The 27998-nt window shown below is 39.8% G+C and overlaps 4 protein-coding genes across 4 annotated transcripts in view; all 4 read right to left on the bottom strand.

Annotated features, from left to right (window-relative positions):
- The window catches only part of LOC116331974 (parafibromin-like), a 28506-nt gene extending 23794 nt beyond the window's left edge, over positions 1 to 4712 (bottom strand). The window contains exons 1-2 of the mRNA XM_039602409.1: positions 4683 to 4712; positions 4456 to 4562 (exon numbers count right to left, since the gene is read on the bottom strand). Coding sequence (XP_039458343.1) covers positions 4456 to 4562; positions 4683 to 4712 — 137 coding nt within the window. The remainder of the gene's footprint in view (positions 1 to 4455; positions 4563 to 4682) is intronic.
- A 1300-nt stretch (positions 4713 to 6012) lies between these two features.
- Positions 6013 to 7782, bottom strand: LOC116331983 (regulator of G-protein signaling 13-like). The gene is made up of 5 exons (XM_031754820.2): positions 7593 to 7782; positions 7434 to 7493; positions 7270 to 7331; positions 7004 to 7170; positions 6013 to 6893 (listed from the first exon to the last, which is right to left on the bottom strand). Exons 1-5 carry the CDS (start codon positions 7673 to 7675, stop codon positions 6708 to 6710), a joined length of 558 nt encoding a protein of 185 aa, XP_031610680.1. The 5' UTR covers positions 7676 to 7782; the 3' UTR covers positions 6013 to 6707.
- A 6482-nt stretch (positions 7783 to 14264) lies between these two features.
- rgs1 (regulator of G protein signaling 1) lies at positions 14265 to 15920 on the bottom strand. The gene is made up of 5 exons (XM_039602408.1): positions 15878 to 15920; positions 15669 to 15724; positions 15285 to 15369; positions 15032 to 15198; positions 14265 to 14806 (listed from the first exon to the last, which is right to left on the bottom strand). Exons 1-5 carry the CDS (start codon positions 15918 to 15920, stop codon positions 14630 to 14632), a joined length of 528 nt encoding a protein of 175 aa, XP_039458342.1. The 3' UTR covers positions 14265 to 14629.
- A 6961-nt stretch (positions 15921 to 22881) lies between these two features.
- Positions 22882 to 27586, bottom strand: rgs18 (regulator of G protein signaling 18). Its single transcript, XM_031754861.2, has 5 exons — positions 27374 to 27586; positions 26786 to 26890; positions 26511 to 26572; positions 25848 to 26014; positions 22882 to 24517 (listed from the first exon to the last, which is right to left on the bottom strand). Exons 1-5 carry the CDS (start codon positions 27493 to 27495, stop codon positions 24263 to 24265), a joined length of 711 nt encoding a protein of 236 aa, XP_031610721.1. The 5' UTR covers positions 27496 to 27586; the 3' UTR covers positions 22882 to 24262.
- Positions 27587 to 27998: the final 412 nt, after the last annotated feature.

Here is a 27998-nt window from a genome sequence, read left to right as displayed (position 1 = left end):
TTCCTCACCAGAATAATTACTATGGGATAAAACACTCAAATTACTTTCTCACTGAACTGAAGTACCTCTTTAGAATTTTAAAGCGTAGCATCACTTAAGCAGGGAGGAAGAACTCGGCTGAAAGCATGTGCACCAGAAACACTGAAAGGATAATGGAAGTGATGATTTCCTTTACAAAATGATCACATTTATCATAAATAAACAACAAATACAGATAATATACACAGAGCACTGGGGATGCACTGATTGTCAAGTCCTGGAGTGATACCAGTGCTATACTGATAAAGGTTCAAAGATTCTTTATTGCCATTGTGCACTCACATGGTGAAATTGACACACGCCTGCTCTTTAAAGGTGTGTGTTTATGCAGTCTGGTGGTTCTTGTTTTTATCGTCCTATAGCTTCTTCCAGAAGGCAGAGGGACAGTTTATTACCCAGGTGGGTGGAGTCCACATCAACACAGGTAGCCTTTTTCTGGACACGGCGAGCATACTTTGAGTCCAAATCTGGGGATGGACTTCCCACAATCCCCTGTGCTATTCTCACTACCCGGGGCCAAGTCCTTTCTGTCCTGTGCTGTGCAGCTGCCATATCATACTGTCATACTGAGACAGAGGATGCCTTCTTTTGTGATTATGTAGAAGTTTGTCAGCAGGCAAGGGGGTTGCTTTTAAAATGTACTTATTCTAATTAGGACAATATGACAGTGATATTAGAGTTTGAATAGAGCATAGTCACTGACAGCATGGGAGCAAGTTACTCTGGATACTTCTGTTTTAAACTTGCTTAGTCATTCAAATAATATGTGAATTCTCAAATGGACGTGTTTTTCAAAATATTTACAAACAACAAATGATGGCAGTGCATGCATTAAGCCATTGATGTCATACTGGCTGGAGCGTTTCCCAATACGCAGGTTCAGGTTTACATGCGTAGTCAGAATAACATAGCAGTGGCATGACAGGTGTGACATATTCTTCTATTACTGGATGTCAGATGGTTTGCTGATGACAACCACTGAAGGTGTGAAACATGCACCACTATACAACTCTGTGATCACATTTATGCATTCAAAATTTGGGCATGTTTTGCAGCCCCAGGACTCTGGTCTTTACCGTCAATGAATCAACAGGGAGATGAGACTGACTTCATAAGAAAATACAAAAGGACAAAACACAGGGAAGAGACAAAGGAAACAGGAAGGGAAATAAGTAGATAAGGAAAACATACACGTAAAAGGACTAAATACGAAAGGAACTGGCATTAGGGAAAGAGGAACAGAAAGGGAGGAAAAACTAAAGCAACTGGAAACCAAGAACAAGACTACGTTCACAAAATAGTGCAAAAATAGAATAGAATAGAATAGAATAGAATTCAACTTTATTGTCATTGCACATGCACAGGTACAGGGCAAAAAATAAGAAACACATCAAGACTAAGCAACCCAGGAATCTCATAATATTCAAATAACTAAATCAGTAAGTCCCAAAACTCAGCAAGATCCGAAAACAGACCCAGGAGCATGACAGGGGTGTACTTAGTGATTCAGAGGGCTGCACATGATTGTAGCATGTTTACATAATTTTAGCCATTGCAATCTATTTAACAGGCATTTCACTCGAAAGCAGAAATATTGGTTTGCTGGTGGAGGAAACGTCAGAGCAGATCAATACATTCATATGGACACAGTGAAAGTACACAATAGGTTTCATGAAAATCCATTTACTAATAAAAACTACAACTTTGACTCTTAAAGAGAACATGAAATGCTAGACACACACAAGCTAATATACACCATTGAGCCCTGCTCTCGAATACTGACATAGATGTAACACTGGATTTAAGAAAACGATGCTCGAAGTTCAAGTTTGAAAAACATGTTTAGCGCCATCTTCTGTCAGTACAGAACGTGACGTCATGCGGTTGGTCTGTTGCGGCTAATAGACTTACATTAGCTTATGTTAGCTAACTAGCGACTAGGGTATCACATTTATGCTGCTCCTGGCTGCAACAATGAATTTTATGTTAGGAAACCAAAGATCTACTTTCACGGTCTGTATCTTTAGCAGGAACTGGCTGTTTGCTGTTTGGCTAGCTGCACTCAAACAGGAAAATCCAGCTGTTAGCCGTAATGCTGTTTGTAAAGCACTTTATAAATGAGGATTGTGTGGAGGAGAGCCTGTTTGAGTCTATTAGCCACAACCAATCAACCACATGACATCACGTTCCATACTGACAGAAGACGGCCAAACTTTAACTTCTAGTTCTGATTTCTTAAATCCAGCTTCACAGACAGTCTTACATCTATGTCAGTTTTTGAGAGCAGGGCTCAATGGTGTATATTAGCTTTTATATGTGCAGCATTTCATGTCCCCTTTAACTAACTTAGCTATCTCTAACTAATTAGCTCCTCTTTTTTCTTCTTCAAGTTTAACTAGCCATCAGTATGATAAAATGTAAACGTAAAGGTTCCTTTAACAGAGAATTTAAAAAAAACAGCTTGCATTTGTTTATCAGTGAATGTGTGTGAACAGTTAATATGCTGTAAATAAGAGACCTCAAAGACCAGACATACCAAACACAAACCGGTAGAGACAAGTTTGAAGTTGAACTTGTGACTGAAACTAGGACATAATGCACGTTATCTGCATGTGGTTTGCCTGGACCAGAGTGTGCTTTGGTGACCAGGAAGTAGCTGACAGAGAGAAAGCAAGTAACTCAGTGTGCTTTGACCTATTTGTTTAAAAGAATAGACATTTATTTTAATAAAAGAACCCAAAAGAAGAGAGATTAAATGATCTCACCTACTTACATGGTTGACATGAAAATCGAGAACAGGACCACATGACTAAATATGGATGTTTTGTGGGGCAGATGATTTTTTATTAAGGTCATTACTGGGGAAGTATGTAAACAGAGGCAGAGTAGGCAAGCAAAACAGCATAACTAGGTCTGCCCTCGCGTGCGTGTTACACCATTATCTACATAAAAGCAGTTAATTCATACGTATTTAGGACACAAATGTGTACGTTGATTGCAGAATACACAAAACTGTGACTGCTTCACATATGAGTAAAACTCCATTAGTTACAGCCATCACAGTCCCTGAAAGCTTTTCTGCTGTGCATGCCACTCACAGATAATTCTGCAAATTTCTTTAACACCTGTTGTAAAAAAAAGTTATATATAACCTTCTTATGGTCCAGATCTAAATGTGGGGCCTTCATTTGAATGGCAGGGTCATGGTCAGCAGGGTATAATTGTTATTGTTTTACATAGTGCAGCAGTGGAAAGTATGGAAGATGAAAAGTTTTACAAGTTTTTATTTGCAATTCACATCAGCGCAGTGAGATGGGGGTGGGTTATTCGACTACTTCTCTCTTTGTTTTCTCTCGCAGTCCATTGACCTGCAGGTCAGAATAACCTGAGACATTTTGTGCCTCAATTTTGTTTTTGTATGAGCTGGCTGATGCGAACTAGGGCAGATTTAATAGATTTAAGACTTCTTCACCCTTACTCTTATTCCAAACTTATCTGAGTTTTAAAAAAGCCTGTCACATCATCTGTCTGTGTCTACCTTTATATTCTTTAGATTTGCTATGTTTGTGGGAATGAGGAAATATATATATTTATATATATATATATATATATATGTGCTGTCAGCGTTAATCTCATTAAAATGATGTTAACACCATAACCGCATTAACGTGGCAAATCTCCGTTAGCGACTTAGCGCAGATCGCCCCGTGTTAGCGTGGTTAGCTCGTTAACGTGTTAGTGCCGTCCAGCCCCACGCACCGGGCGCTAACGGAGATTCGCCGCATTAATGCAGTTATGGCGTTAACGAGATTAACGCTGACAGCACACTCACACATATATATATATATATATGTATATGTGTATATATATATATATATATATATAAATATGTGTGAGTGTGTGTGTGCGTGGGCACAGTGTGGCCTGCTTTGGGTTTAAACACAAAATGAAAAATGAGATGAACATATACTTCTGTCTTTTAGTCACGTTAGCAGCATGCTCTTCAGCTCAGCTCACTGTCTTTTGAATTAGCTTTAATTGCCACTTCAGGTGACACTGAGTTGTTTTTGTACCGTGCGGTTCACAGTCGTCCTCTAAGCGCAGATTATTTTTAAGCATCACGTTTGGTAAAAGCAAATTTTTGTACCTGGCAGAATGTTTCCACTGTGGAACGTGTTTACATGTCATTAAAATAGATGTAAAACAAAGCCTTTTTTGTTGAACTGGTTGAGCAACATCTGTCACGTGCTGGAAGCGTGATCGCTTCTGTCTAATGACACATATGGTGGCTAAGCGTTTCATTGGTGACTTTTAGTGTTAGTTGCTGAATAGTATTCGTAATGGGTAGTAGATAGTGATCAATAACGCACTGGTGATTAGTAACTCAGGGTGATTAAAAAAAGCACCCTAACTCACTTTTTCTGATAGTGGCTTATGGTCATGTGACTAATGCCAATACACAGACCAGTGTAAAAAGGGAAATGACTAGCAGACAGCGGCCCATCCATGTCAGCCATGACTGACTAAAGATTAAAATAACAGAAGAATTTTAAAAAAGTTCAGATCCTTTTGAAAGTTTATTTGACAAAAACACAACATGACTTTAGTGGTGCTTAACCTATAGTTTGTTGTGTTTTATTCACCTGACAACCCAAAAGGTGTTTCAGGGTCATGACTGCTTACGTATATGCCTCTCGCTCCCTCTCTCTCTTTCTCTCTCTCTCTCTCGTTGTGTGTCTGCGCAAATTCAAAAGTACACAAGTGAGATTAAAAGAGGATGTGGTGGAGCAGTTAGGCCTAAACAGATCTTCCTAATTTCTGTAACCTTTAGCAGAGTGATACCTGATGTGTTCTCACAGATAAACTTCCTTTTTTTAAAAAAAGCAAAATTTTTTTTTTTTTTTTTAAAAAGCCCCGACAAATTCAGTTTCAGTTTAAAACTTTCAGCTGCATTAACAGGAACATACAACGGCAACATCTGGTACACTAATAAATGAGACACTGGGTGGCGAAAGGCTGAACGACTTGCAGGATGGTGGGATGATAACCCGTTTAAGAACATGAAAGGCCGATGACACATGAAAGGCTGATGTAAGAACAGACCGTGTGTAGGTGGAAGGATTTTGTAACAACCTGTCTCTTCACGTAGCACTCGAAATCGCTGAAACCTCACTGATGTGCGATGCATATCATGATTTTGAACTATAGTAGTAACTCTGGCAGTCTCAAAGACACCAAAGATCCTCGACTGCACAAAAAAACGTGCAAGGCATCTATTGGTTTAATGGCATGGCCGGCATTCTTCAGTCAGTGTAAACACTCCATACTGCAGCTGCAACAGGCTGATACAATATAGAATGCTTATTATATGGACAGTTTAAAGTGAATAGAAGTTCTTTGTGATTGTATCCCCTTTTCACTGGGGAAAAATGTATATTAAGGAGTTAAAAGGGATTCTTTTAAAACCCTGCAGGCACAGGGAGAATGTTGCACATCAAAAGACTCTGACAGGTTCAGTAAAACATGATTACTAAACTTCCTACTTTAAAATAATTGTCAAAAAAACAAAACAAAAGAAACAAACAAAACGATTAGGCTCTCGATATCTTCCTAATTTTCAGTGTTTGTGTTGAGCTAAACTACGCTAACGTAGTTATATGAGGCCAGCTGCTTCCTGTTTACATCCTGTGCAAAGGATTTTTTCTTAAAAACAGTTAAAAAGAATTACTTATATAACATGGGAAAAAAATGAGGGCACAGTTTCGAGATTAGGTGTCCTGGTACGCCGTGCTGTTCTACAGATCAAAAACCCACTGGGTAGTAAATACTATAACTGTGAGACAGTTTATGAATGACTGAGAAAAAGAAATGAATGAACTGCTGACTAAGTCACTTCCTGTATTCTTAAGAAGGTGTTTAACTAAAGATTGAGCGGCTCTTCTTTGTGTCTCCAAAAAACATGTAGTCACAATGTACATTTCAAACAGATTGTTTTTATTATTTGTCACAAATCCATTTATTATTATTCACATTCGCAAACTGGAATACATGTTTTAACATATAGCTTATAAGAGATTACTATAATTACAATGTATCGGCTTACTGTGTCAGCACTGATGTCACTATGTAAAAAATGTTAAATTCACAAGGCTGTGCATAATATCCACATCTAGATACATCTACTTTTTTATTGCTTTAGTGAAATAACAATAAACTTCAGATGACGTGCATGTGCAGATATCGGATTGTGCAGTTTCATTTTGTGTGGATGGTGTTGACCACACATGCTTCCTGGTGCCTCACTCAGAAAGTCCCCAGCATTCTCTTTAGAGAACTGTGGCGTTTTGGGAAAGCAGTCGTGACCTGTACACAGCATTTCCAAGCACACTGTCTTCTTCTTAGCAAACTCTTCTCACAGAATTTCACTGAAGTGCCGGCTAAGTCTTTTTAACAAGTTCAGATGAGGTCTTAGCCAATCCCAATTTATTTTCCAACTCTTTAGAAAAGTATGAATGTAATGGAAATGAACTGGGTTTAGTTTTGGTGTCCATCACCACCAGTCTCAGGACAAACAGGCAGACGACACAGCTCCTCTCAGGTAGTCCAGTACTGGGCGTAGCGTCAAAGTCCAGCTTTTACAGACGCAAAGTCTCAGGCGTCACTTCTTTTTACATGTTCACTGATTGTGATGTGGAGTCCATTAAAGTCCTGTAAATGTCAGACTTGAGGAAACGTGGGTAAGAGTCCCTCTCCATTAACCCGTAGACGATCTTTTGAGCGTCATCAAAACACACTGCAGAAGGCGTCTCTATGTTGTGCTGGATCCTTTCCCTCGTCTTTTGATCAATGTTGATCTGGAAGCAGAGGAAAAATAATGAGGACCAATAAAGAAAAACTAAAGCAGCCAGCTCTCCTTGTTCTGTAAAGTGCCATAAATCTGTCTGGATTATCAAGAGCTGCATACCTCTCTGGGAGACTCGGCTTGAATGTAGCGTTTGAAGATCTTTTTCGCCCTGGATGACATCCTGAAGGAATTTCTTATCTTCTTAAACTCCTCACACACCACCCAAAACTCAATGTTTTCATCACTGAACTCGGACTTCAGGAATGCCTGGAATATCTTCATTCCATCTAAAGATGGTAAAAAAAAGAAAAGATCTGCAGTTAGCCATTGTTTTCGACATTTAGTGACTAAGACATGAGTCTGAGACAGAGTATTGATTAACTTACATTTGGATGAAAGAAGCCTCTCAAGTGATTGTGACCACTGGGACATATCTTCAAAACAAAGCCTGTAAACGAGGAGAATAAAGTTAGCACAGTTATCCATACATGAAGCATAATATATGAGCAGGGTTTGCTTTTAGGTTGTAGTGGAGTTTTTTCTCACTTACCCCTCAGTTTTTGTGGCTTGGGATGATTTACACTGCAGCCGATACTTCAGGTTTCCCCCTCTGGTTAATCAAACAGAAACGAACAAAAGTTATTTTACTTATATTCAAACAAAAACAAGACAAGATGTGATGATATTGATTGTCCAGAATAAATTTTACCTGTATTTCTCTGTCTTCTTGTTGTCAGTGTCCATGTTGATGTGTTGAAGCTCCCTTGTTGGAGATGTGACTAGACCGGGCATGGCAACAGTGCTTTGTACATGTATGACTAAATGTTGGGCTCTTAGAGCGTTATGAGATCTCTAACTGCGTCTGTTTGATGAGCCCGCGCAGCGTTGCCTTATATATCCGCAGAGACGAACGTCACATCATAATTCTGCTGCAACCACACGACAAAGAGGAAGTTGGGGAGTGACGCAAACGAGCAAACAGACAGACAGCAAATAGCTACAGGTTTCTGTTCATACTGTACTCAAACGTGCATCATCACTTGTTTGGTTTAAAGTCAGTGGATGCAAATAGGCCAGTGGAAATTTCTGCAGCAGATAAGCAAATGCTTTAATCTCTATTCCACTTTGCCTCGAGAGCCAGTACCACTGTTCTAACTTTTGGAAACATTTGTGAACTAGATGCTGAGGCTATTTCGGCTCTCACAGTCAAATTTAAACATAGCGTGTTCTTGCTCCTTAGCCTTGTTGGGCATTTGCATTATATGGGCCAAAAAATCCACTGAGATAATGAAAGACTGCATCTTTGCATTAGTTAAAGCAGGGGCGTCCAGTTAAATGCAGAAATTCCTCTGCTGTCTTGAAATATATATTTTATTTTTTAAAGAAGAAACACGTTCCTGCATTTGAAAATTATAACTTCTGAATTCACTATAGTCAGAGAGTGTGGCGCTACAATTGTGCGTACACCACCGTGAGCTCTAGCCTCTAATACAGGAATGTCAAACATGGGCAAAGTGTGAAACTCAGCCCATTAGCTTTGCAAGTATAAAAATGATCTTGTAACATGGGTACGAAAGTGCATGGAAAGAATAAAAAGATATGTCTAGATCTTGACAAACTGTTTGAATCATAAAAAGTAAAAGAATAGTTTTACAACACATGTGAAGGTTTGTGCTTTTCTTATGTATGGGTAATAAGTCTCTGTAGGTTCTCAGTCATCCAGGTCATGGAAGTTCTAAGTGGGGGTTGTCCCTTTTCACACCTTGCCTCATGTGATGAAGCAAGGTGTGAAAAAAGTTGGATGTAAGTCTCAACACTGAAGTTTACAGGAAGCCAACACACATACAGACCAGTACCTACTCTTTGGCTACGTCCACACTAATGCATTTTCGTTTGAAAACGCATCGTTTTCTCTCCGCTTTGGCCTCTCGTCCACACTGAGACGGTGTTTTCCTCAAGGAAAAACGCAGCGTTTTGAAAACGCTCTTGAAAACGCATACATTTCAAAACGGAGCTGTCCCGTCGCAGTGTGGACACTCGAAAACGCAGACTTTCTAAAACAATGACGCATTTTAGTCATGTGATGCAGTCATGTGACCAATTAAACAAAGATAGCGGAGTGCATTATACAGCAGTTGTTTTGATTGCTCTCAATTTTGACAGCCCTGAAAAAGATTAATATCAGTTTGTACATGCTCCAGATAGCTTTTCTTCAAATTCTTTAATTCTCACTCTCTTTTGCGCATGCGCAGGACTGGAACGTTAGCATTTTCGGCCGTTTCAATGTGAACGCACAACTCTGTGAAAACGACTGAAAACGCTAGTGTGGACTAGTGTGGAGCGTTTTCAGATGAAAACGCCGTTTTCAAATCTATCAGGGCTAGTGTGGACGTAACCTTTGACTGCCACCACTCTCTGGAATACAAACTTGGGGTGATCAGGACCCTGCAACACCGGGCAGAAAACATTACCTTTGAGCCCGAAGGGAACAAAAAGAAACACACACCTAAAGAAAACACTTACAACATGTCGTAATTCCAACTGGGCCTTCATCAAATCAGTAAAGATCCACAGTAAAGGTCAGACAACAACTAGCGAGAAACAGAGTGACAAGCAGAACAACATTGTCATCTCTTATGCATCAGGTTCGTCAGAGAAACTCAGGAGAGTTTTCTCTAAGCACGACATCTCAGTGCACTTCGGACCCAGCCACACACTCAGACAAAAACCGATTTATCCCAAGGACAAAACTTCCAAACATAAGCTAAGGAATCCAGTGCACGCTGTGCAGCGCATCAAGGAGTGCTCGGACCTCTACACTCTGCCACCTACAGTGCAGTCATGAGATCGCTTTCCAGGTGTCCCAGCCCCGAGTCACATCTTGCATCAGGTGACCTCAACAGGTCACATGATAGAGTAGTGCGAGATCTCACAGTGGTTACACCTGAAACCTCTGGTGGTATCACCCACGCCTTTGTTCAAACCTTGGCTCATGTGATCAATAGTGAGTACCTCTTAGGGACAGCCGCCACTAGGTATTAAATACCTGTGACCCTCTACCTTTTGTTTTAGAACTGAAGAAGCCTCTTGGATGAGAGCTGAAATGTCTTCACAAAAGCTTAAAGAAGTCAAGTCGCTTTCTTTTTCAAGCTCCTTAAACTACAGGTAATAAGATATCTTTCGCTGGTCAGAGTCTGAAAGGTATATGCATGGCTTATTAAATGTGAACTTTCCTTGTACTGTATCACATGAAAAGAAAGTAGGTTATTGTGCAGCTCTTTTACTGATCCGCCCACTTAATATCAAATTGGGGTACATCTAATCCAGGAACTAAAGTGACTTTGACACCACGGCTCTATTTGCTAAATGTTAAATAAACATAAACTAACCTGACGCAGTATCGTAGTTCTGCTTTGGCTATTTGTATATTTGTCAAAGCTCACTAAAGACCTTCGTCTTTTAGTAACATTTGCTACTTGCTTCTAAATTCAGATAAAACTGAGGTTATTATACTCCCTGAACCAGTGGCTAAGGGCTTGCACAGAGGGGCTCGCTTGATTGTTGGGGTTTCTCTCTATTATTGTAGGGTCTCTATATTACAATACAAAGCGCCTTAAAGCAACTTTTATTGAATTGAACTAAACTGAACTGAATTTGCCATAGTGGCAGTTACTTAGCAAAAGTTTATCCCCCCTCTTGGTGTTTGCAACTGATTGTGCAATCAAATTAAACCAGCTATGTTATATGGTTTCATAAATCTCCCACATGACACCTAACCTTTCTAGAAATGAGTATTTTAACACCCATATGATGAACAAATTCAAGATTCAATGTCAGATGATACAAGAACAGCTGACATGCTGACACGCCTCTTTTGTATCTACTTTAACTCCGGCTCAAACACTGCCTCATAAATTATGCACCACTTTGTGGTAAATTTCTCTTGTGTCTTTCGGCAGACTTTTGTAATATGGGTTTTGTTTCTGTTTACAATCTTTTGCCGGTGGAGGCAGAGAGGAAACACGGGGGAAAGAGAGGGGGACGACAAAGGTCACATGTCGGAACCAAACCAGGGAGAGTGTGGGTTATGTGGTGTGATTCTTAGACCACTAAGCCCCCTCAGTGTTTCCATTTTAGACACAACTGAAGCTCAAAGGCACAGAAAGTATAACACAATCTCTGTGTTAGAAACGTAAAGCTCGGGAAACGTTTTGATCTAAAATCTGACATCGGTCAACATCATGGAGGAAAAACTACTAACGTCCTCGATTAGCATCCTTAATCCTTCCCCAGGCCTGTGAGCTGTGACAATTTGGCTTTCCCCTGTCCTCCAACAAAACCTCTTAAGAGACAATAAGTCGTGAGACTGTTTCACTCTTCACTTCCTGCTTCTTTGTTGACAGCAAACTTTTGTCTGTTCTCTGGAGGTCTAAAGTGTTTTTAAAATTCCAGTAACCCATTTGTATTCTTAAATTTATATACGTTTCAGTTTTAGTTCCTCTCTTTTTGTGCCCCAGTTTAATCCCAGTGATGTAAGCAACAGATAACACAGATAAGCACTTCAGGTGGGAGATGTAGGTCAACTTCTTCTTCTTCTTTTTTTCCCTTTTTTTAAATGACCGTTAACTTTACAATGAAATAATAGTCAGTTAGGTTACACCTTTATGAGACCTTAATAACATTTTATGAACCGCTTTAAAAGTTGTTTGCCATTTTTCTTTCTTTTTCTTTGGACAGTTCATGTATGTTTTCATTTCTGGAGCCACTTGGTGTGTCAAATATTAAATAGTAGTACTTTCTATTATTAGCTCATTATTATCAGTAAACAGATGAGATTTTATTGCTAAATGTACAAAACAAATGTATGAATGAATATTGTCCACTTATGCTCCAGTTATGCCTCATCATATTGTATCATAGTTCTTATAGTGTATAACTAAATCCTCAACAAGGCGAAGGCCAAACAGCTGCTAACCCTGCATCTCTGAGAAGAGTTGAGGTTTCCTTACAGCTGTCATTCACTAATTGACTGTAAAATCCTTTTTACTTGGAAACCAGTTATTAAGGGTTCTAGCTGCTCTAAAAAGTGGGTCAGCGTTGCTCCCTGTCTTCCTTTTGTAGCTGTCTTGTAAAATGACTCAGCAGATATAAGTGTGCTTCACGGATGAACACTGTTGGTTAGTTTCTTGGCGCGCCCCTTTGCTGTTTCACTTGTTTAAAAGCCACATTTAAGGGCAAAGACAAAGTGACAGTCATCAGGACCCATGGTGTTTGAACCAAGAGTACCACTTTCAGCATCCTAGCATGACTGCAATGCTAATGCTATATGCTACAAATATGGCTCTTGTCTGTTCCTACAGCAGTCTGTCTAGCAGCATTGAAAAACACAAATGCCGTGCCACTGGGGCACTTTAAGTTCATTTATTTGCTCATATGGCTAATGATAGTGCCAAAGAAAAAAAAGGTTAGCTTTACAGGCTAATTTTAATCTGTTGTCGTTAGTGTGTTCTTAAGACAGAAAGCTAACATGAGAAGAAAGATAGAGTTGAATCTATTGTCTGGAAATCATCAACAAGCATCAACAAATTAATAAGATAAAAAATCACCCAGCAGTTGCAGAAGTATTTTAGTTTAGTACTGATGTAGCTGCCTGCCTTATAGCAATAAGCCTCTCTCAGCTGCTTTACTGTACCTGGTAGTCTCTTATTGGAGATTTTTAACGATAACTTTTCATTTGTTTTCATCATCTGCTTTTGATATCAGCGTCATACTACTCTTTCACCTCACTCACTTGTAATGTTTTGCTGTAACATTTCAGTAGATCTACGCTCTCAGCTAAAGGAATGAATCCTAATCTCATTATGGCTGCAATAGATGTTCACACGATTTCACAAGATTCCCTCTGTTTTGAAATCAACTGAAAGCCACTGGCTGATGAAGAGTTAACAAATGTTAAGAACATGTTAGGAATGCATGGAGAGGAAAAGAGCAACTAACAACAGTCATGTCTGTGAAAAAAAAAGGAGCTGTACATAACCTCATTCATGTGTAGCGGTAAATGTAATCAGTTTCTCCTGAGGTGTACAGTGCTTTGTCTGTACTTTTCTTGTGAGTGACAGGAAACACTTTCTGTCAAAATGCAGATGTGCCTGTGGTGACATTACTGTTATTGTTATCTCATTTTCTTTACCGGTTGCAACACCCATCCGTGAATTTCCTCCAAATGTTGTGACTGTGAGAACCCAAACTTTCTTCAGAACCTTTCGTTTTTGTCTTTATCACTTCCTGCGCTCAGTATCCTGCAGTTTTTGCTCAGCTACACATTTCTTCGTGAATGCGTGTGTAGAGCAAACACCCTGTTTTTCAAACCCAGTGAACTTAGTCTTCCTCCCACAAAGAGGTGAGAGCCACCAGCGTTGTCTCAAAGAAGAGGAAGTTGCGGCAATATGTCTGCACAAAACAGAACGCCGTCTTTCAAACATCTGAAACAGCTCTTAAAATAAATCCCCCCGCCAGCCCTCACATTCAGTACCACCAACAGAAACTGAAAAAAAATGTCCATCCACCGCTGAGTAGTCACACGGAGAAACCATGCTGCGCCCACATCCACTTTCCAAACAAAAAAAGGGACATCAGTGAAAAAGTGGTATTTTGTACTTGACATTCATTATGTTAATTCATATTACCTTCATATGAACATTTTCTCTTTTTTTGTCTTGTTTTTGTGGACCTGAACATTATGTCTAAATACAAAGTAATAGAGAGCCTGTTTTTTAGTGTGCTCTTTTCCATTTGCATTATTTTTGCATAGACTATTATATGAGCTAGTAAAGTTCACCCTGTCCCTGCCAGAAATAAACAAACGCAGAGGAGAACTGTGTCATACTTTCTAAAAACTGTACTGCTTCACAACATTTTGAAGGGATATAAAATACTTTTTAGGGATAACATGAAACTAACTTAGTTGTGACTGAAAGTGCACACCCGCAAGCCCACGTCTGATGAGGCAAATGTAGATTCAGACTCCTGATTCATGCAGTTCCTCTTCACGTAAACGTTCTGACTTCTTAAAACCGCCGAGCAGATGACACACAAACTTTAGCGGAAGTCTCAAGTATTTCATTGTCCCCAGGCTGTGCTTCTTGTTTAATGAACGACGTAAAGAACTCTGTTGCCATCTGCTGTTTGTGTGACAAATGACCACATTACAGGAACCCAGGTGATTTGCATCGCATACAAAAAGACCACACCCGGATGTCACTTGGCTGAATATGTTTTGTTTTTTGATATTTCAAGAAGTGCATGCAAAGCAGACAAGAAAAGGTTCCATAGAACACAAAACTGAGGCAGAAATATAACAATATTTATTCGCATAAGAAAGTGGAAGTTCTCAGAGCATAAGACGGTTTATATTTGCACGAAGAGTTATATAAAGCGTTGATAATACTTTACAATAAAGGAATTATCTTCATTATTAACTGTATGTGGGAGGGGAGAAAATAAAGACTTATAGGTACATTTTTTTTACTTAATTAAGGGATAAAGTATAATACAAGCTGAAAATTCAACTTAAGCTACTAAATCACACAGACTAAGAAAAAAAAAACTACCTCCACTAGACTAAGGATCTGGATTGTATAGGATAAACCTGTTATCCACGCTGAAATCAAAGAGTGCTACAGCAGATCAGAGTTGAGCAGAAGACATCATGAGCCTCAGCCTGAGAGGCCGTCATTTTTAATACAGTCACCTTGAATCGTTTCTCCTCAGGAGTCCCTGATAGATGTCAGATTTTAGGAACCGCGGGTAGCAATCCCTGGCCAACAGACTGTAAATGTGCTTCTGAGCTGTATCAAACGAAGTCAGGGTCGGCTGGGAGATGTTATTTGTAATGTTTTCTCTTGTACCGCAGTCTATGTTGATCTGGAATCAAGCAATGCCATACAAAAACTACATTACAGGTGTTCCTTCCATCATCACCTGCTGTCTGTCTGCACAGAAATCTGCTTACATTTCTGCTATTTTACCACCATGAAATGAACAGTTTTATTGCAGATGCTATGTGACTATAAATCTACTAACTACTAATAAATTAATATGAAAATTTAATTCCAGCAAAATCCTGTTTTATATGCTCAAATTATTTACCTGTCTTGGTGCTTCTGTTTGGACAAACTCAGAGTAGATCCGGTTGGCGGAGGAGATCATCTCTGGGACTGTCTTAATCTTTTTGTACTCCTCACAGGCGAGCCAAAACAGTATATTCTCCTCGCTGTACTCTGACTTCAGGAACTCCCGGAAAGCTATCTGCCCGGCTAGAAGTCACAGACCAGAGTAAGCGAGCGGGAACCATGCACATGCAAGCAAATATATATCATACAGAATCAGAAGAGACTCTCACCTTTACAGCTCAGGACTTTGTCCACAGACTCACTCCAAGTCTCAACATCCCCCAGTGGATCCGTGGGAAAGCAACAGAATCTACCCTTGAAAAGAGCATTAAGATCTATCACTAGCCCAAATGTCTGTGACCCCCCACATTACAACACCCCGCCTGCAAACCGTACCTGCAAAGCGTCTTTTTAAGACATCTCAAAGATTCGTTAAATGCATCAAGCACCTGAGAGCAACCTCCTATCAATACAAGACCCCTTCAGAAATAGACACAGTCCAAAGTTAGACTTACAGTGAATGAAAAGCCTTTTGGCATTTTCCACATGGCTGCTGTAAGTTGTTTCCTGCTGAAAATGGTAAAGGCCGAATAATCAAATATGCAGTAACTCACTTTATCGCCATCTCCTCGTCCTCTACAAAGGGAGACAGAGATAAGATCCTGCCAGACTGAAGATGGGGTCGTGATTGTTTGGAAATGAGAGAGTCAAGTGAGTGAACAAATCTAAATGACCCACGCCCATCACGAGTGGAATATATGGAAATCTGTATGCAAAGTGTTATTGTTGGGAGAGACAGGGCATCCGTCCATGTCTGCGGTACCTTGAGGAAGAGAGAACTTGACTGTGATTTCAATTGTACTCATCTGTTGACCAACATTAACCTAGACATGGGAGATACTTGCATCACACCAAGGCTGAATAAATAAATCATTCCAGCACATGAATTTCTTACAGTCATTTATTTGCTGCTTAGTAAGAACTGCAATCAAGTTGTTTTTCTTTTTCTTTTTAAAAAAAATGAGCCTAATTAAGAATATAGGATACAGGGCCTGCTGTACAGGGGCAGCACGGTGGCACAGTGGTTAGCACTGTTACCGCACAGCAAGAAGGTCCTGAGTTCAATTCCACCATCAGGCCGGGGTCTTTCTGTGTAGAGTTTGCAATGGTTGTCTGTTCCTGTGTGTTGGCCCTGCGACAGACTGGCGACCTGTCCAGGTGTACCCCGCCTCCCGCCCCCCGCGACCCTGAAAAGGCTAAGCGGAAGCGAATGGATGGGCCTGCTGTGGCAGAGCACAACATGCAAGATTTAGAATATGATTTAACTAAACTAATGATCGGTGATCAGGAAGATCCTGGCCATATGCAAATAGCCATAAACAAATTTGCTGTTAAGGAGAAGCCTCGTCATCCTCCCATTTGCATATTAGCAGTGTTATGTGACAATAGCACAAGTTAGCTCTGATTTATTAGTATGCCTTCAAGTGTCGTGATAGAAATGTTTTATGTTAGTCTGCCGCAAGAGCCAATCTGTGCTGACAGAAAATTAAAGTCTTAATCTAAATGCTAATGCTAGCCTGGAATGCCAACAGTGGGAACGCTAACATGCTGGTGTTGGGCGGATGCTGTGTAACTATTACTATATTGTGCTGTGCAAAAGTCTTGAGCTACCCCTCATTTCTTCATATTTTGTTTCCAAGAAGCCAGAGTCCCGCGTGATTTTCCCAATGCAGTCCCGAGAAATACGTTTGGACATTTCAATCCACTCCTTGTACCTGATCATTTTCAGAGGATTTTTTTCATTGTTTTTATAACAACACTGACTTATGAATCATACAACCATGAAAGAGGTACTTAACATATTACATAACATATAACATGTAACATATTACACTTATCATATTTAGCAAAGAGCCAAAATACACAGTTTGTTTTCATTATTTTCTGTGAAAAAATGCCAAAGATAGAACAGTTTACAGCAATAAATAGTATTTTTGCAATAAAAAATGATTCCCAATGAGCTATTAACCAAAAAGTGGCATATCTGAGCATGGTGTGCAGTGTTTACTTAAAAATTTGAGGAAAATGGACAAATAGAGGACAAAAGAAGAGGTGGCAGATGAAAAGTATCTGAGAGCTGTGTCCTTCAGAAATAGGAAAACAATCCAATAAAGACCTGACAAAGGACCCAAGAGAGGCATCTGGCCTTTCAGTTGATTAATTTACTGTTCACTGAAACCTCATCAGAAAGGTCTCAGTGTAAGGGTGGCTGTCAAGAAGCCATTTTTAAAGATTACACAAGACCTGCACTGAAAATTTAGTGGTTAAATTGTCATCATTGGCGACAGAGGAGGTCAGGAGAGAGGTACAATAGTGAGTGTCTACAGTCATCTGTAAAACATGGCAGAGGTTGTCTCATGGTTTAGGGCTGCATTTTAGCCAGGAGTGTTGGAGATCTTGTCAAAATTGAAATTATTAACACAAAAATATCATCTGGAAAGCAACTGATTGACAAAAGCTTCATTTGTCAGCATGACAATGACATGACAAACACAGTGTATGCAGCAAAAGCATAACAGGATAGAAAAACATACAGTGGAACACTAACAGTCATGGATTGGCCTCCCCAGAGCCCTAACATCCAAAGAAGAGGCTGTGTTGAAGAATAAAGACGGCTATACCAAATATTGACTTACACACTGCAAACAATGCCGTATTTTAGACAAATTTTGGGGGGATGTAGCTAATTTGGTCAACCGTGTGTGCAAGTTTGCACTGACGTTTCTAGCTCTAAAACTTGGAGAAGTCTTGAAAAACAACCAATTAACAAATCGGGTGCAAACAATTCTAATTAGTTTTTCACCCCCACACATTAACAGTGTGATAAACTACCCCAAGAGGTTTGTTTTCACATTAGGTCACATTAGGTTTTTACAAATAGAATGTTTAAGCTTTTCATTTAATATCTACTTTGTTGTTTGAGGGAGAATGTTTTTCATATTTTACATTTCCATGATACATCGCACTTAATGTAAATAATAGCATTTGGCAGCTGTATGAATGTATATTGCTGTGTGTTCAGACCCACCAACCCCAGGGCGGTCATTCTCACTTTCTAATGCATCAAAGAACAACATGACGGACCAGGAGCTATATATGGAGGACTGTCCTCTTCTCATTTGACTTTGTTGCTTGCATACAAGTCATACATATAGATGTCATCATAAGTATTTCTAGCCTGCTCTGACCTTGTTGACCACTGGCTGAAATGTGATGGGCCGAAACAAAGCAAGAATGTAAATGACAAGGTGATCACACAGGTGATGGAAAACACCCAGGCTGCCCTTATTTGCATGTGTGTAGACACACCAGGTTGAGGAATTTGTTTTTCAAAAGAGCCCATGGCCTGAAAGACGTGTGGACTGAGGTGTGCTCTCGTTGCGCATTCACTGCATCCAGGATGTTTTTTCTAGTTCTGAAAAGTTAACAGAATCCAAGAATAAAAGGGCTCAACGCAAGCCTAAAAAGGCTCTTTTAGTAAAAGAGAACGCATTTGTTACAATATGCTGAAAAAACACCCTCTTGTGTTGATGAGATTTTTTTAAAAGCTGGCCACTTGTGCTGAAAAGCCATTTCAATTGCCGTGAGCTACAGTGATTTAGTGACTGATATATAATTGCCAGACACAGAAAGGATAAAAAAAGGTCCAAAATGCGTCCAGAAATAATGCTGTGGAGAAGGTTTCAAATGTTTTTCTTTTTTATTACAAAGAACAATTTCTTTGTTGAAGTTAGATTTTATTAATTAAGTCAAAAAGCAAAATGTGAGATGTTTCAAAACTCCTTATGCTGCAAAGAAAACATATCAAAGAAGGAAGGAAGGAGCGAAGCAAGGAAACAGTTAAAAAAAAAGGCTGACGTATCATACTGCAGTATTTACATGTAACTAAGGAAGTAAGTAAATTTTATTCATTTAGCAGTTTCCAAGACATAAATCACGAAATGCTGTATGTCAGAAAAAAACACCAGGATATCAAAAGGAAAAAAAGCTGAAATAAGACAGAAACAAAGTAAAAAGCGACACAAATGCTGGTTTAACAAGACCAGACTTCACATTCACGAGTCCTCAGAGCTGCGAAGACTTCATTACTTTAGTTTTTAGTCTGGATTTTGAGATGATAAGAAGCCCAGGCTGCAAGACCCTAACCCTCTGAAGCAGGCAGGTGATTACCATACAGAGCCCCGAAGGTGAAAACCAGGATTTTAAATTGAACATTCATGTGCTATAAGTATGAACTACACAAAAATTGCAATTATATTTAACAAAACAAATCTTTTTTTTTAAACAGAGATACAAATACTAGAACAGATGGAGAAAAAATGCAAAATAAAGCAATGGGAGGAAGAGTTAGATTGGTACCATCCTTTAGGAAAACAGGTACATTTCATCCTGAGCCAGTGGCAACTGTGGACTATTCATTTCTGCAGTAAAACTCTTTGAGAAATGGTATCCATTACAGACATGGAAAGCCTTTTTAAATGGAAGTTTATGTTTGAAAAGGAAAATGCAGTGGTGCAATAGAGAAGTACTTATGAGTAAGTAAAGACAAACTTTGATTGGTTTTGATAGCTTTGAGGTGAAATTACTGAAACCTTTGATGGCTCTGTCTAATTTTTAAATAAATAACTTAATAAAATAAAGACATTTTTCCACTCCATGTTAGCATATAACCATAATCACTAAAATATCATAAAGCAAAACATAATGAAATCTAAATCCAAAGCCATAAATGTAATATAACACCATGTAAATACAAAGGTGCTGTTTGACAGCAGCGTTAACTCAGAGGATAGATGACTGAATAAAGGCATTGATGGGAAAGAAATTTTATGTGCCCTAAGTTATTGTTAAGATATTAATAGGTACTAATGGGTAGCTCATCGATAATGCAATATTGACTAGCTCACCAGCTTGCCGTTTTATTAGGCACACCTATTCAGCTGCTCGTTAACATAGACTTAAAAGGTGATGCTAGGCTGGTGTGAATGCTTTGGGAACTGTTAATCTACTGAGATTTTCCCACATAACCATCTCTAAGGTTTATAGAAAATGGTGCAAAAATGAGAAAATAGCCAGTGTGGAGTAGTTCTTTCTGTGAAAATGACTTGCTGATATCAGATGTCAGAGGAGAATGACAAGAGTGCTTCGAGCTGATAGAAAGGCAACATTAATCCCAGTGACCACTGGCTACAATGAAGATATGCAGAAGAGCAGATGGACTACAGCAGCAAAAGAACGCAACAGGCGCCACTGTTGTCAGCTAAGAACAGGAAACAGAGGCTATAGTTTGGATAGATTCACCAAAACTGGACAACAGGAGACTGGAAAACTGTTGCCTGCTCCAGTGAGTCTTTCATTCAGATGGTAGGATCAGAATTTAACATAAATAACATGAGAGCATGGATCCATCCTGCTTTGTGTCAACAGTTGAGGGTGATGAAGGAGATCTTAGCACACTCTGGGTTCCTTAGTACCAATTGAGCATCTTTTAAACATCACAGTGAACTGTTGCTGACCACATCCATGTCTTTATGACCAGTGCATATCCATCTTCTGATGGCTTCTTCCAGCGGCATAACACACCATGTCACAAAGCTCAGATCATCTCAAAGTGGTTTCTTGAACATGACAATGAGTTACTCTACTCAAAATGGGCTCCACAGTCACCAGATCTCAGTCCAATAGAGCACCTTTGGGATGTGGGGTAACAGGAGATTCGCTTCATGGCTTTGTAGCGAACAAATCTGCAGCAACTATGTGACGCTATCATGTCGATATGGACCAAAATCTCTGAGGAAAGTCTCCATCACCTTGTTGAATCTCCGTCACAAAGAAGTAAGCCAGTTCCAAAAGCAAAAGGGGGCCTGACCCACTAGTAGTAATGTGTACCTAATAAATTGGCCTCGAATGTATGCAGCGTCTCACTACTCCCACAGCAAGCAGAGATGCAGTTTTTTCACCGTACACATGGGGGCACTCTAGTTGTCCTATCTTTACTTTTGTGTCAACCATCCTGTGTAATTACTGACGGCTCTGATTCAGCCTGTCTCCCTTTGTTGTGCGCTCCGCTTGCTTTATTCATTTGAACACGAATGGGGGGTTTGTCTGTTCTCCTCAAGACTGTGGGGTAGAGATTGGTGCAGAGCGAAGATGCGACCAGCACTTGATTTAAATTAGATTTCAAACTCTTGAAGGTGATGACTTTTGACTTACATGATATTAAAAGACAGCAGCAGGCTTTCTTTCTTTCTTTGTTCCTCATGTACCTTCAAATTTAAACTGTTCTATAAACAAAATAAGTAAAAATCTTGACAGAGCATCTACTTATTTCAGCCTGCTCCTATAGATCTTATGCAACTGGCATGTTTTCTGACAACGTGTGTTTCAGTGTTTCATTTTGCCTTCAGTCTGACATTATTCCTAAAAACGATTTAGGCTACTTCCTCCAGAAACTTGTCCCCAGTCCACTGATAAACATGGAGCCACTTTACGAATCAGCAGTGCTGGATGATTTTTCCCAGCATAAATGGGTGCCTCGCTGCTTCTGTTACTTCAGTGGAGGTTTAATACAAAATACAAATTCTCACCTCGAGATTTTCAAACTCGACATGGCCTTCTGTTTGCAGTGAAATATACTGAAGTGTGTCAATATCTTTGCAGGTCAACCACATCAAGTGCAAATGGATTTATAACGGGGGAAGAGTTCACAACTCAATATCTGAGCCCGGGAGTCAGCAAATCTCTTGCTAAATGTGAGCCACACAGGCTCTGGAGACGGGACAAACTTGTTCTCAAAAAGGAGACAAAAGCCCGGCAGGTACATAAACTGCTGACGCTCTTCAGTCTACATTGAGTAATCTTTTAAAACAAAAACACACTGGAGAAAGTGTCTGTAAAATCCACTGTTAGCCACCTTATAATACATCTTTTTCATTTTAAACTCCTCTTAGACTGGTATTCATTGTGTTTTACAAGCCTCATATCTCCAGGCAAACTGCTTTCTTACTCTTTTGTTTCCCTTCAGCGGTTCCACAATACATCTTTAACTTGTGGGTGATTTCAGAGGCTTTTTAGCATAGACAGAGCTTCGAATTTAAATGCCAATGGGGAAAGAAACACAGAATCTGCCAGTAAAGTCTTAGCGGGCAACTAATCTTATGCTGTGATGTATTTGGGAGGGCAGCAGAGCTACTACCTTTGTTAAAAGACCATTACAATAAATCCCACACCCCACACTCCTTCTTTGACTATTGGTATGAGAAGACAGCAGGAACTGCAGTGTATGCATGCTGCTGCTGCTGCCATCTAGATGGATGCATAATTAATGGGAAATGTGAGGTATTCCGCACAGGTTTTATAGAGTGACAGGTACTTGGGCTGAGATTGACTTTATCCCTTTAGAAGCATTCTTGAAACCTTGACATCTGTGTTAATGAGCTAAACCAGCACTATGTGTGTACGTACCGCTTTAAGTACTTAGATGTAGTCTGTCTGCATGCATATTCAAGAGTTCAGGGGCAACAATTTTGAATTAATACACATTTGTCTTTACAAGAAGTATAGCTTGTGCATACATATACAGTAACATGAATAATTTCGTGTTAGAGTGGTGAGACTTGATACGGTCTATTAATTTTTCAGTGATTTGGAATAGGGAGCTACACAAGATCACAATTTCCCCCACTAGTGTAATATGCACACGCTATGGCTCGATTTTTCACATTTAGATGCGGTCATTCAGACTAATTAATGCCACTGAAGGCCTCATTAAAAGTGCTTTATAAGAAAGTGTTTATTTGAGTTACTCCACATCATTTACAGCAAGTCAACACGTATGATGACATATGAATAATACATAAATTATTAGGTGGTAGCAAACGGAAAAAAAGGCAATCATAATTTATAATATTAGTATTCAAATAGCACAGATACATTTTCTTGGTGTGAAAAAAGTGAGTCTTTGATTAACAGCAGAAATAAGAGGTCTGTAGCTCTTGTTAAAAAAACCAAAAGTTTCAGTACTTTTGCAGCAGGCTGTCACTGCAAGTTAGTATTGAGACAGGTGGGCAGTGCGATAGAAGGATAAACTCATGAATTCCTTTTAATGAGACACATTCAAATTGGCTCGTATGCCGCATCGACTGCATTAATGGTGTTTAAGGTGCTGTTGTTGGATCGGAAAACAAAGCAAGTGAAGTATATGCCGTCTGAAGTCACGAGGGCTGCCTCAGTGTGGCTGCCTGTACGGCTGGCTGGATACTGTCAGTGGGGAGGAGGCGTCTCATCTGAGATTCTGTCTCCAGCTAGCTATCGCATTGTCATTCAAGTTTTGTGAGATTTGAAAAAAAAAAAAATCTAAAAATCATCAATAAAGATTGAATCCACAAGTAGAGCGCCTCTGAGGAAAAGAATGGATAGATCAATCCACAGATGCTGCAGAGTAACCTGGTTTCATTCAATGGCCACTGAGAATATTCAATTCTGATTGACCAGGGGGCGTCCATTATTTTCAGATAACCACATGGCTGTGACGTAACCTTTGAGATTATTCTTGTAGCTGAAGGTTAATCCTGTGAACTCTCCTATCTGCATGATATAAAGCTACCGCCCGCAGCCCGTTAGCGTATCCCATCACAAAGACTCAGAATGAAGTGAAACAGTGAGATGAACTTCTTTAAATACTATCGTTTTTTTTTCTCCACAGAATGAACCATTAACATATAAAGCTTAAAGCTTTCAACATTAGCTTTGGATGAAATGTGCTTGAATTTTGTTACTCTGAAACAGAGCTTTTGTGGCTATTATCTCCTGTTAACGGCCTTTATGCTAAGCTAAACTAGTCAGCTTCTAGCTGTAGCCACACATTTACCACACACGCGTTTAAGACTTGTAGCAGTCAGTGCACTCAAGAAAGCAAACAAATGTACTTCCCAAAATGTTATTTAGATTACTATTGCTGGCATGTTGTCACAGTGCTGTGCATGTGGAGTAATCCACTGTGGCAACGGTGGTTATAAAAAAATAATGCACTCTGCAGAAGCAAACCTGTGGAGAATAATAAACTTCCGCACCACACGTTATATTTCAGCAGTTGTGCTGCAGTATAATAATTAATCCATCTCACAGAGCAAGCTACCGCTCCTCCAAGCTACCAGGCTGAGGGTTCGGTCGTGGCCTCCCCTCTGTCGTTGAATACACAGGAGCGTGACCTTCTGCGAAACATGGTGGCTCCGGGGCCTTTCCTCCTGGTGAGTCGCAGATAAATGTCAGATTGCAGGAACCTGGGGTAGGAGTCCTTTTTCATCAGGCTGTAGACTTTCATCTGAGCTGCTTCAAAACAGCTCTTTGTGGGCTTTGCCATGCTGTTCTTGATGGCTGTCTTGGTGTGATAGTCAATGTTGATCTGAATGAAAAATAGGGACATATGTTAAATCTACACTGACCCACGTACATTTCAACCGAGTTTGGGATTTTTGCGTAGGTTTGCAGCAGGGGCAGACAGTGGGTTAGACAAAGGCCTGAGTAGATATGCAATTTACTGATAAGAACGGGGAAACCCCGAATCCCGCAGTGAGCGCTGAGTGGAGTCGTTTACAACAATGGAGAAACTCCACATCTCGATGTTTCAGAAGGTTGCACACACGCGACACCAAATAAAAGTCAATTTCAGAATGTCAAGATGCTCTTCTTAAGAGAAATTAATTCTGCTGTGCCTGCTGAGGATCTTTTAAAAAAGGTTAAGAATGTCAAACCTCACCTTGACATTAATGGATCACTTTCCAAAGCCAAAACGTGAGTTATTCATAACTGCGCTCAGAGCGTGAGTTTTCTTTCCCTGTGCGTGTGTTTTTATTGACACTATATTTCAACTCTAGATAATCTAAGTTTAAACAGTCACTGACACACATCAGTTTCTTAGATATCATCACAGATAGAGGTTAACTTTCTGCCTCCTACTCTCGCGACTGGCTTTTTAATGTTTAATTACTGACGGCAAAACCATATTTATGCCCTTTATAGACTGAATTATTCTTAAGATTCTTCCCTTTGAAATCTACCAGCAGCTCTCAAAATAAATATGCATGCGTGTGAAACTACGCTATCGTCTACCATCAGTATTGAAGGTTGCATTCATTTACATTTGTTTCTCCCTTCAAATCACTCGAGCTGTGTACTTGTGTGCAATAATGCCACTGCAGCGTTGCTCTGAAAACCCTCTTTCAGATTTACATATGCACTCATCTTAGACTGAAAGTGTGTGGGAGATGCTCTCTCCACTCTTGCAGAGGAATGTGAAAACCTCAAACCAGACACAGAACTCTTTAACGGTCAAATATGCTACGGGCCCTGAAAGCATATCAGATGGTGGTCGCATCATCTTTGCAAAGTGAGTGGAAACCTTTTAAACCACAACTGTCTCGCACAGAAATAACTCAACCTGCTTTGCAGACGTGTAAGCGCTAAACACATGACCTCGACGAGCTGCTGCTCCTAATGATTGTTCGCAAAGGTCAAGTTGCTGCGGGCTCCTGTCTACACAGCACTTTAGAATTCGCCTACTGTTATTTTTTTATTACGATAATATAAATATTTCAAGTTGTCAACAGCCCTCAATGACAAATAAGCCAAGAAAAACGGTAAACCGTACTCCAGGGGGGGTTAAGCTTTTGAAGCCCAGCTTAGCAACACAACATCCATGCAGTTTGTGATGCAAAAAAAGGCATATGTCATACCTCTTTAGGGGCCTCGGATTCAATAAAAACTGTATAAATATATTTGGCTTTGGACAGCAGCTTTGTCTCAGAATCAATGGTCTTGTATTCTTCACAAGCCAACCAGAACTCAATGTTTTCTTCACTGAACTCTGTCCTGAGGAACTGAGAGAAGGTTTCCACCCCATCTGATGTAAAGAAACAGAAACAGAGAAACACTGTTAGTCACGCTCATGTAACTACAGCTGTTTAAGGACATGTAGCTTCCACATTTCAGTGTGTTGTGGAAACCTGCCGAAACTTCATAATCTATGAGTCTCAGTTCTATAGTCAGTTTAAATATCCCGAAACAGCTTAACCATAATATGTGTGCGTTTGCTCAAAAGTGTGGATTTTATTACATAGATCTGTCTCTGTTAACCATGCAAAACGCCAGCAGGTCACAGTGTTTCTGTGCGGCATCTGTGACGAGGGGAGGAAGTTGCACAGTTTCTGTATTACTATCTGTGCTAACAAACATTAAAAGATGTAGTGAAACTCTCACAGCGCTCCCCATTAACTATTTATCGCTTCGAGCACCGTGTTACAGTTTACAATTCAAATGAAGCAAAGCGTTTGACAGCGCAAGAAACTCGACGGCAATTGGACGCAACATTTTTGAAAAGTTTCGGGCATTAATCTGACCTGAGTGCTTTAGTAGTTCTTCAAAGGAGTCGCTCCATTGCAAAGCTGCCTCTGTTGAGATGCTGTGAAACAAATCAGAGATGCGGTCAGCTCTCCTCTAATGATGCAGCAAAAAAAATGTCTTGGATTCTCACAGAGACGTACTAGATGTCATGTATCTGTGAGTGTGTAATGAGTCATGGAGGATACAGAAATCTGAGGTTAAAAACGGATAACGCTTGTGCAAAATACCACGGCCTGCATGAAAAGTTAATGGATTTTTTTTTCTTTCTCACTTGCTGGGTGTCGTAGCTGTCTTTTTACTGGGACTGACGTTTTCGTGAGAGCCTGACTTGGTGAGAAAAAGGCTAAGCCGACTCTTCCTCTCTTTGTCTTTCTGCCTGCAAACAAGGGAGAACAAATATAAAAGACCAGAAGGTGCACTTACAATTGCAGCAAACTTTTCTCCTTTACTTTCTGAAGTGGCTTTCATGGCACAATATGAATTACACAACAGCTCTGCAGCATAGTACAGATTGCAAATTCAGTCACATAAGCTGACGTGTTTTTTAAGAAAAGCGTGGAGACCCTTATGAGGGAAGACGGCAGCTTTTAAGTTCAACAGCCTTATATGGTGTCTGCTATAGCAGCTTTCAGTAGCACAGAAAAGGCAAATCTACAAGGTACAGAGACATGTCGTGAATATTACAGAGTAAAATATTTCTTCTTTGTACAAAAGCACTCGCTGAATCTACTTCTGGTTGATTAAAGTTGTACTGCTCCGATTTCTTTCAATAGCTGTTAGATTTGCTAAAGCCCCCTGAAAATATTCAACTTCAGAAAACAGGTAAACATTTAAAAATGACGGAAAATCACACACCAACCTGCTACTGTCGTCCTTCATCTTTGGTGTCTGTAAGCCTACTGGACCAAACATTTTGAAATATGCTTCCTCCTTTGGGGGCATGTAGCTGAATTGAGGAAATAGAAGAAGAAGCGTCTCCATGCTGTCTGTGGCGTGCAAAGCAGCAGGCCACAAATAACTCTCTGAAAAATGTTTAACCCATCACTCGTTGAACCACCTCGTCTTTTATAAACGGCGCCCGCGTTTCATTTCCCATGCTCGCTCTACTTCCTGTAACGGTATAACAGCTTACTGCTATCAGCTTGATCTGTGATACAGAAAACCCCTCTGGGTTCAACATCCTGCCAACTATTTACTAGGAAACTTGAAAAAGACACCTGTGATTATGTTCATTACGTACATTTTTAACGTTCATTCTGTTTGTTTTGACTTGAGGTGATATTTTTGTCTTGATTTTTTGTAACAATTGTTTTCACGCTGTGACGCGTTGTGATTAAGCAATTTGGACCCAATATTTAAGAAAAACTCTGATGATGTCCGAATATCAATATCAATTTGAATATCTGTGTGTTTATACTGTCTCGGGTTTGATTACGTGCTCGACGTTGCATGAATAATATCAACCTTGTTCACATAGAAAACGT

Source organism: Oreochromis aureus, linkage group 18 (genome assembly GCF_013358895.1).
Source record: "Oreochromis aureus strain Israel breed Guangdong linkage group 18, ZZ_aureus, whole genome shotgun sequence".
In the NCBI taxonomy this organism is placed as follows: domain Eukaryota; kingdom Metazoa; phylum Chordata; class Actinopteri; order Cichliformes; family Cichlidae; genus Oreochromis; species Oreochromis aureus.
The sequence above is the reverse complement of the archived record's forward strand: the minus strand, read 5'-3'. Positions and strand labels throughout refer to the sequence as shown.

Coding starts and splice junctions, on each gene's coding strand:
- LOC116331983 (XM_031754820.2), bottom strand. CDS start 7,675: ATGCCCGGTCTAGTCACATCTCCAACAAGGGAGCTTCAACACATCAAC. Junction 7,332..7,433: donor CAAGCCACAAAAACTGAGGG/GTAAGTGAGAAA, acceptor CCTCGTTTACAG/GCTTTGTTTTGAAGATATGT. Junction 7,171..7,269: donor GAGGCTTCTTTCATCCAAAT/GTAAGTTAATCA, acceptor TACCATCTTTAG/ATGGAATGAAGATATTCCAG.
- rgs1 (XM_039602408.1), bottom strand. CDS start 15,920: ATGAGTACAATTGAAATCACAGTCAAGTTCTCTCTTCCTCAAG. Junction 15,725..15,877: donor CAAGTTCTCTCTTCCTCAAG/GTACCGCAGACA, acceptor CCCCATCTTCAG/TCTGGCAGGATCTTATCTCT. Junction 15,370..15,668: donor GACGAGGAGATGGCGATAAA/GTGAGTTACTGC, acceptor GCTCTTTTCAAG/GGTAGATTCTGTTGCTTTCC.
- rgs18 (XM_031754861.2), bottom strand. CDS start 27,495: ATGGAGACGCTTCTTCTTCTATTTCCTCAATTCAGCTACATGCCCCCA. Junction 26,573..26,785: donor ACAGCTACGACACCCAGCAA/GTGAGAAAGAAA, acceptor TTTGTTTCACAG/CATCTCAACAGAGGCAGCTT. Junction 24,518..25,847: donor AATCCGAGGCCCCTAAAGAG/GTATGACATATG, acceptor TTTTTCATTCAG/ATCAACATTGACTATCACAC.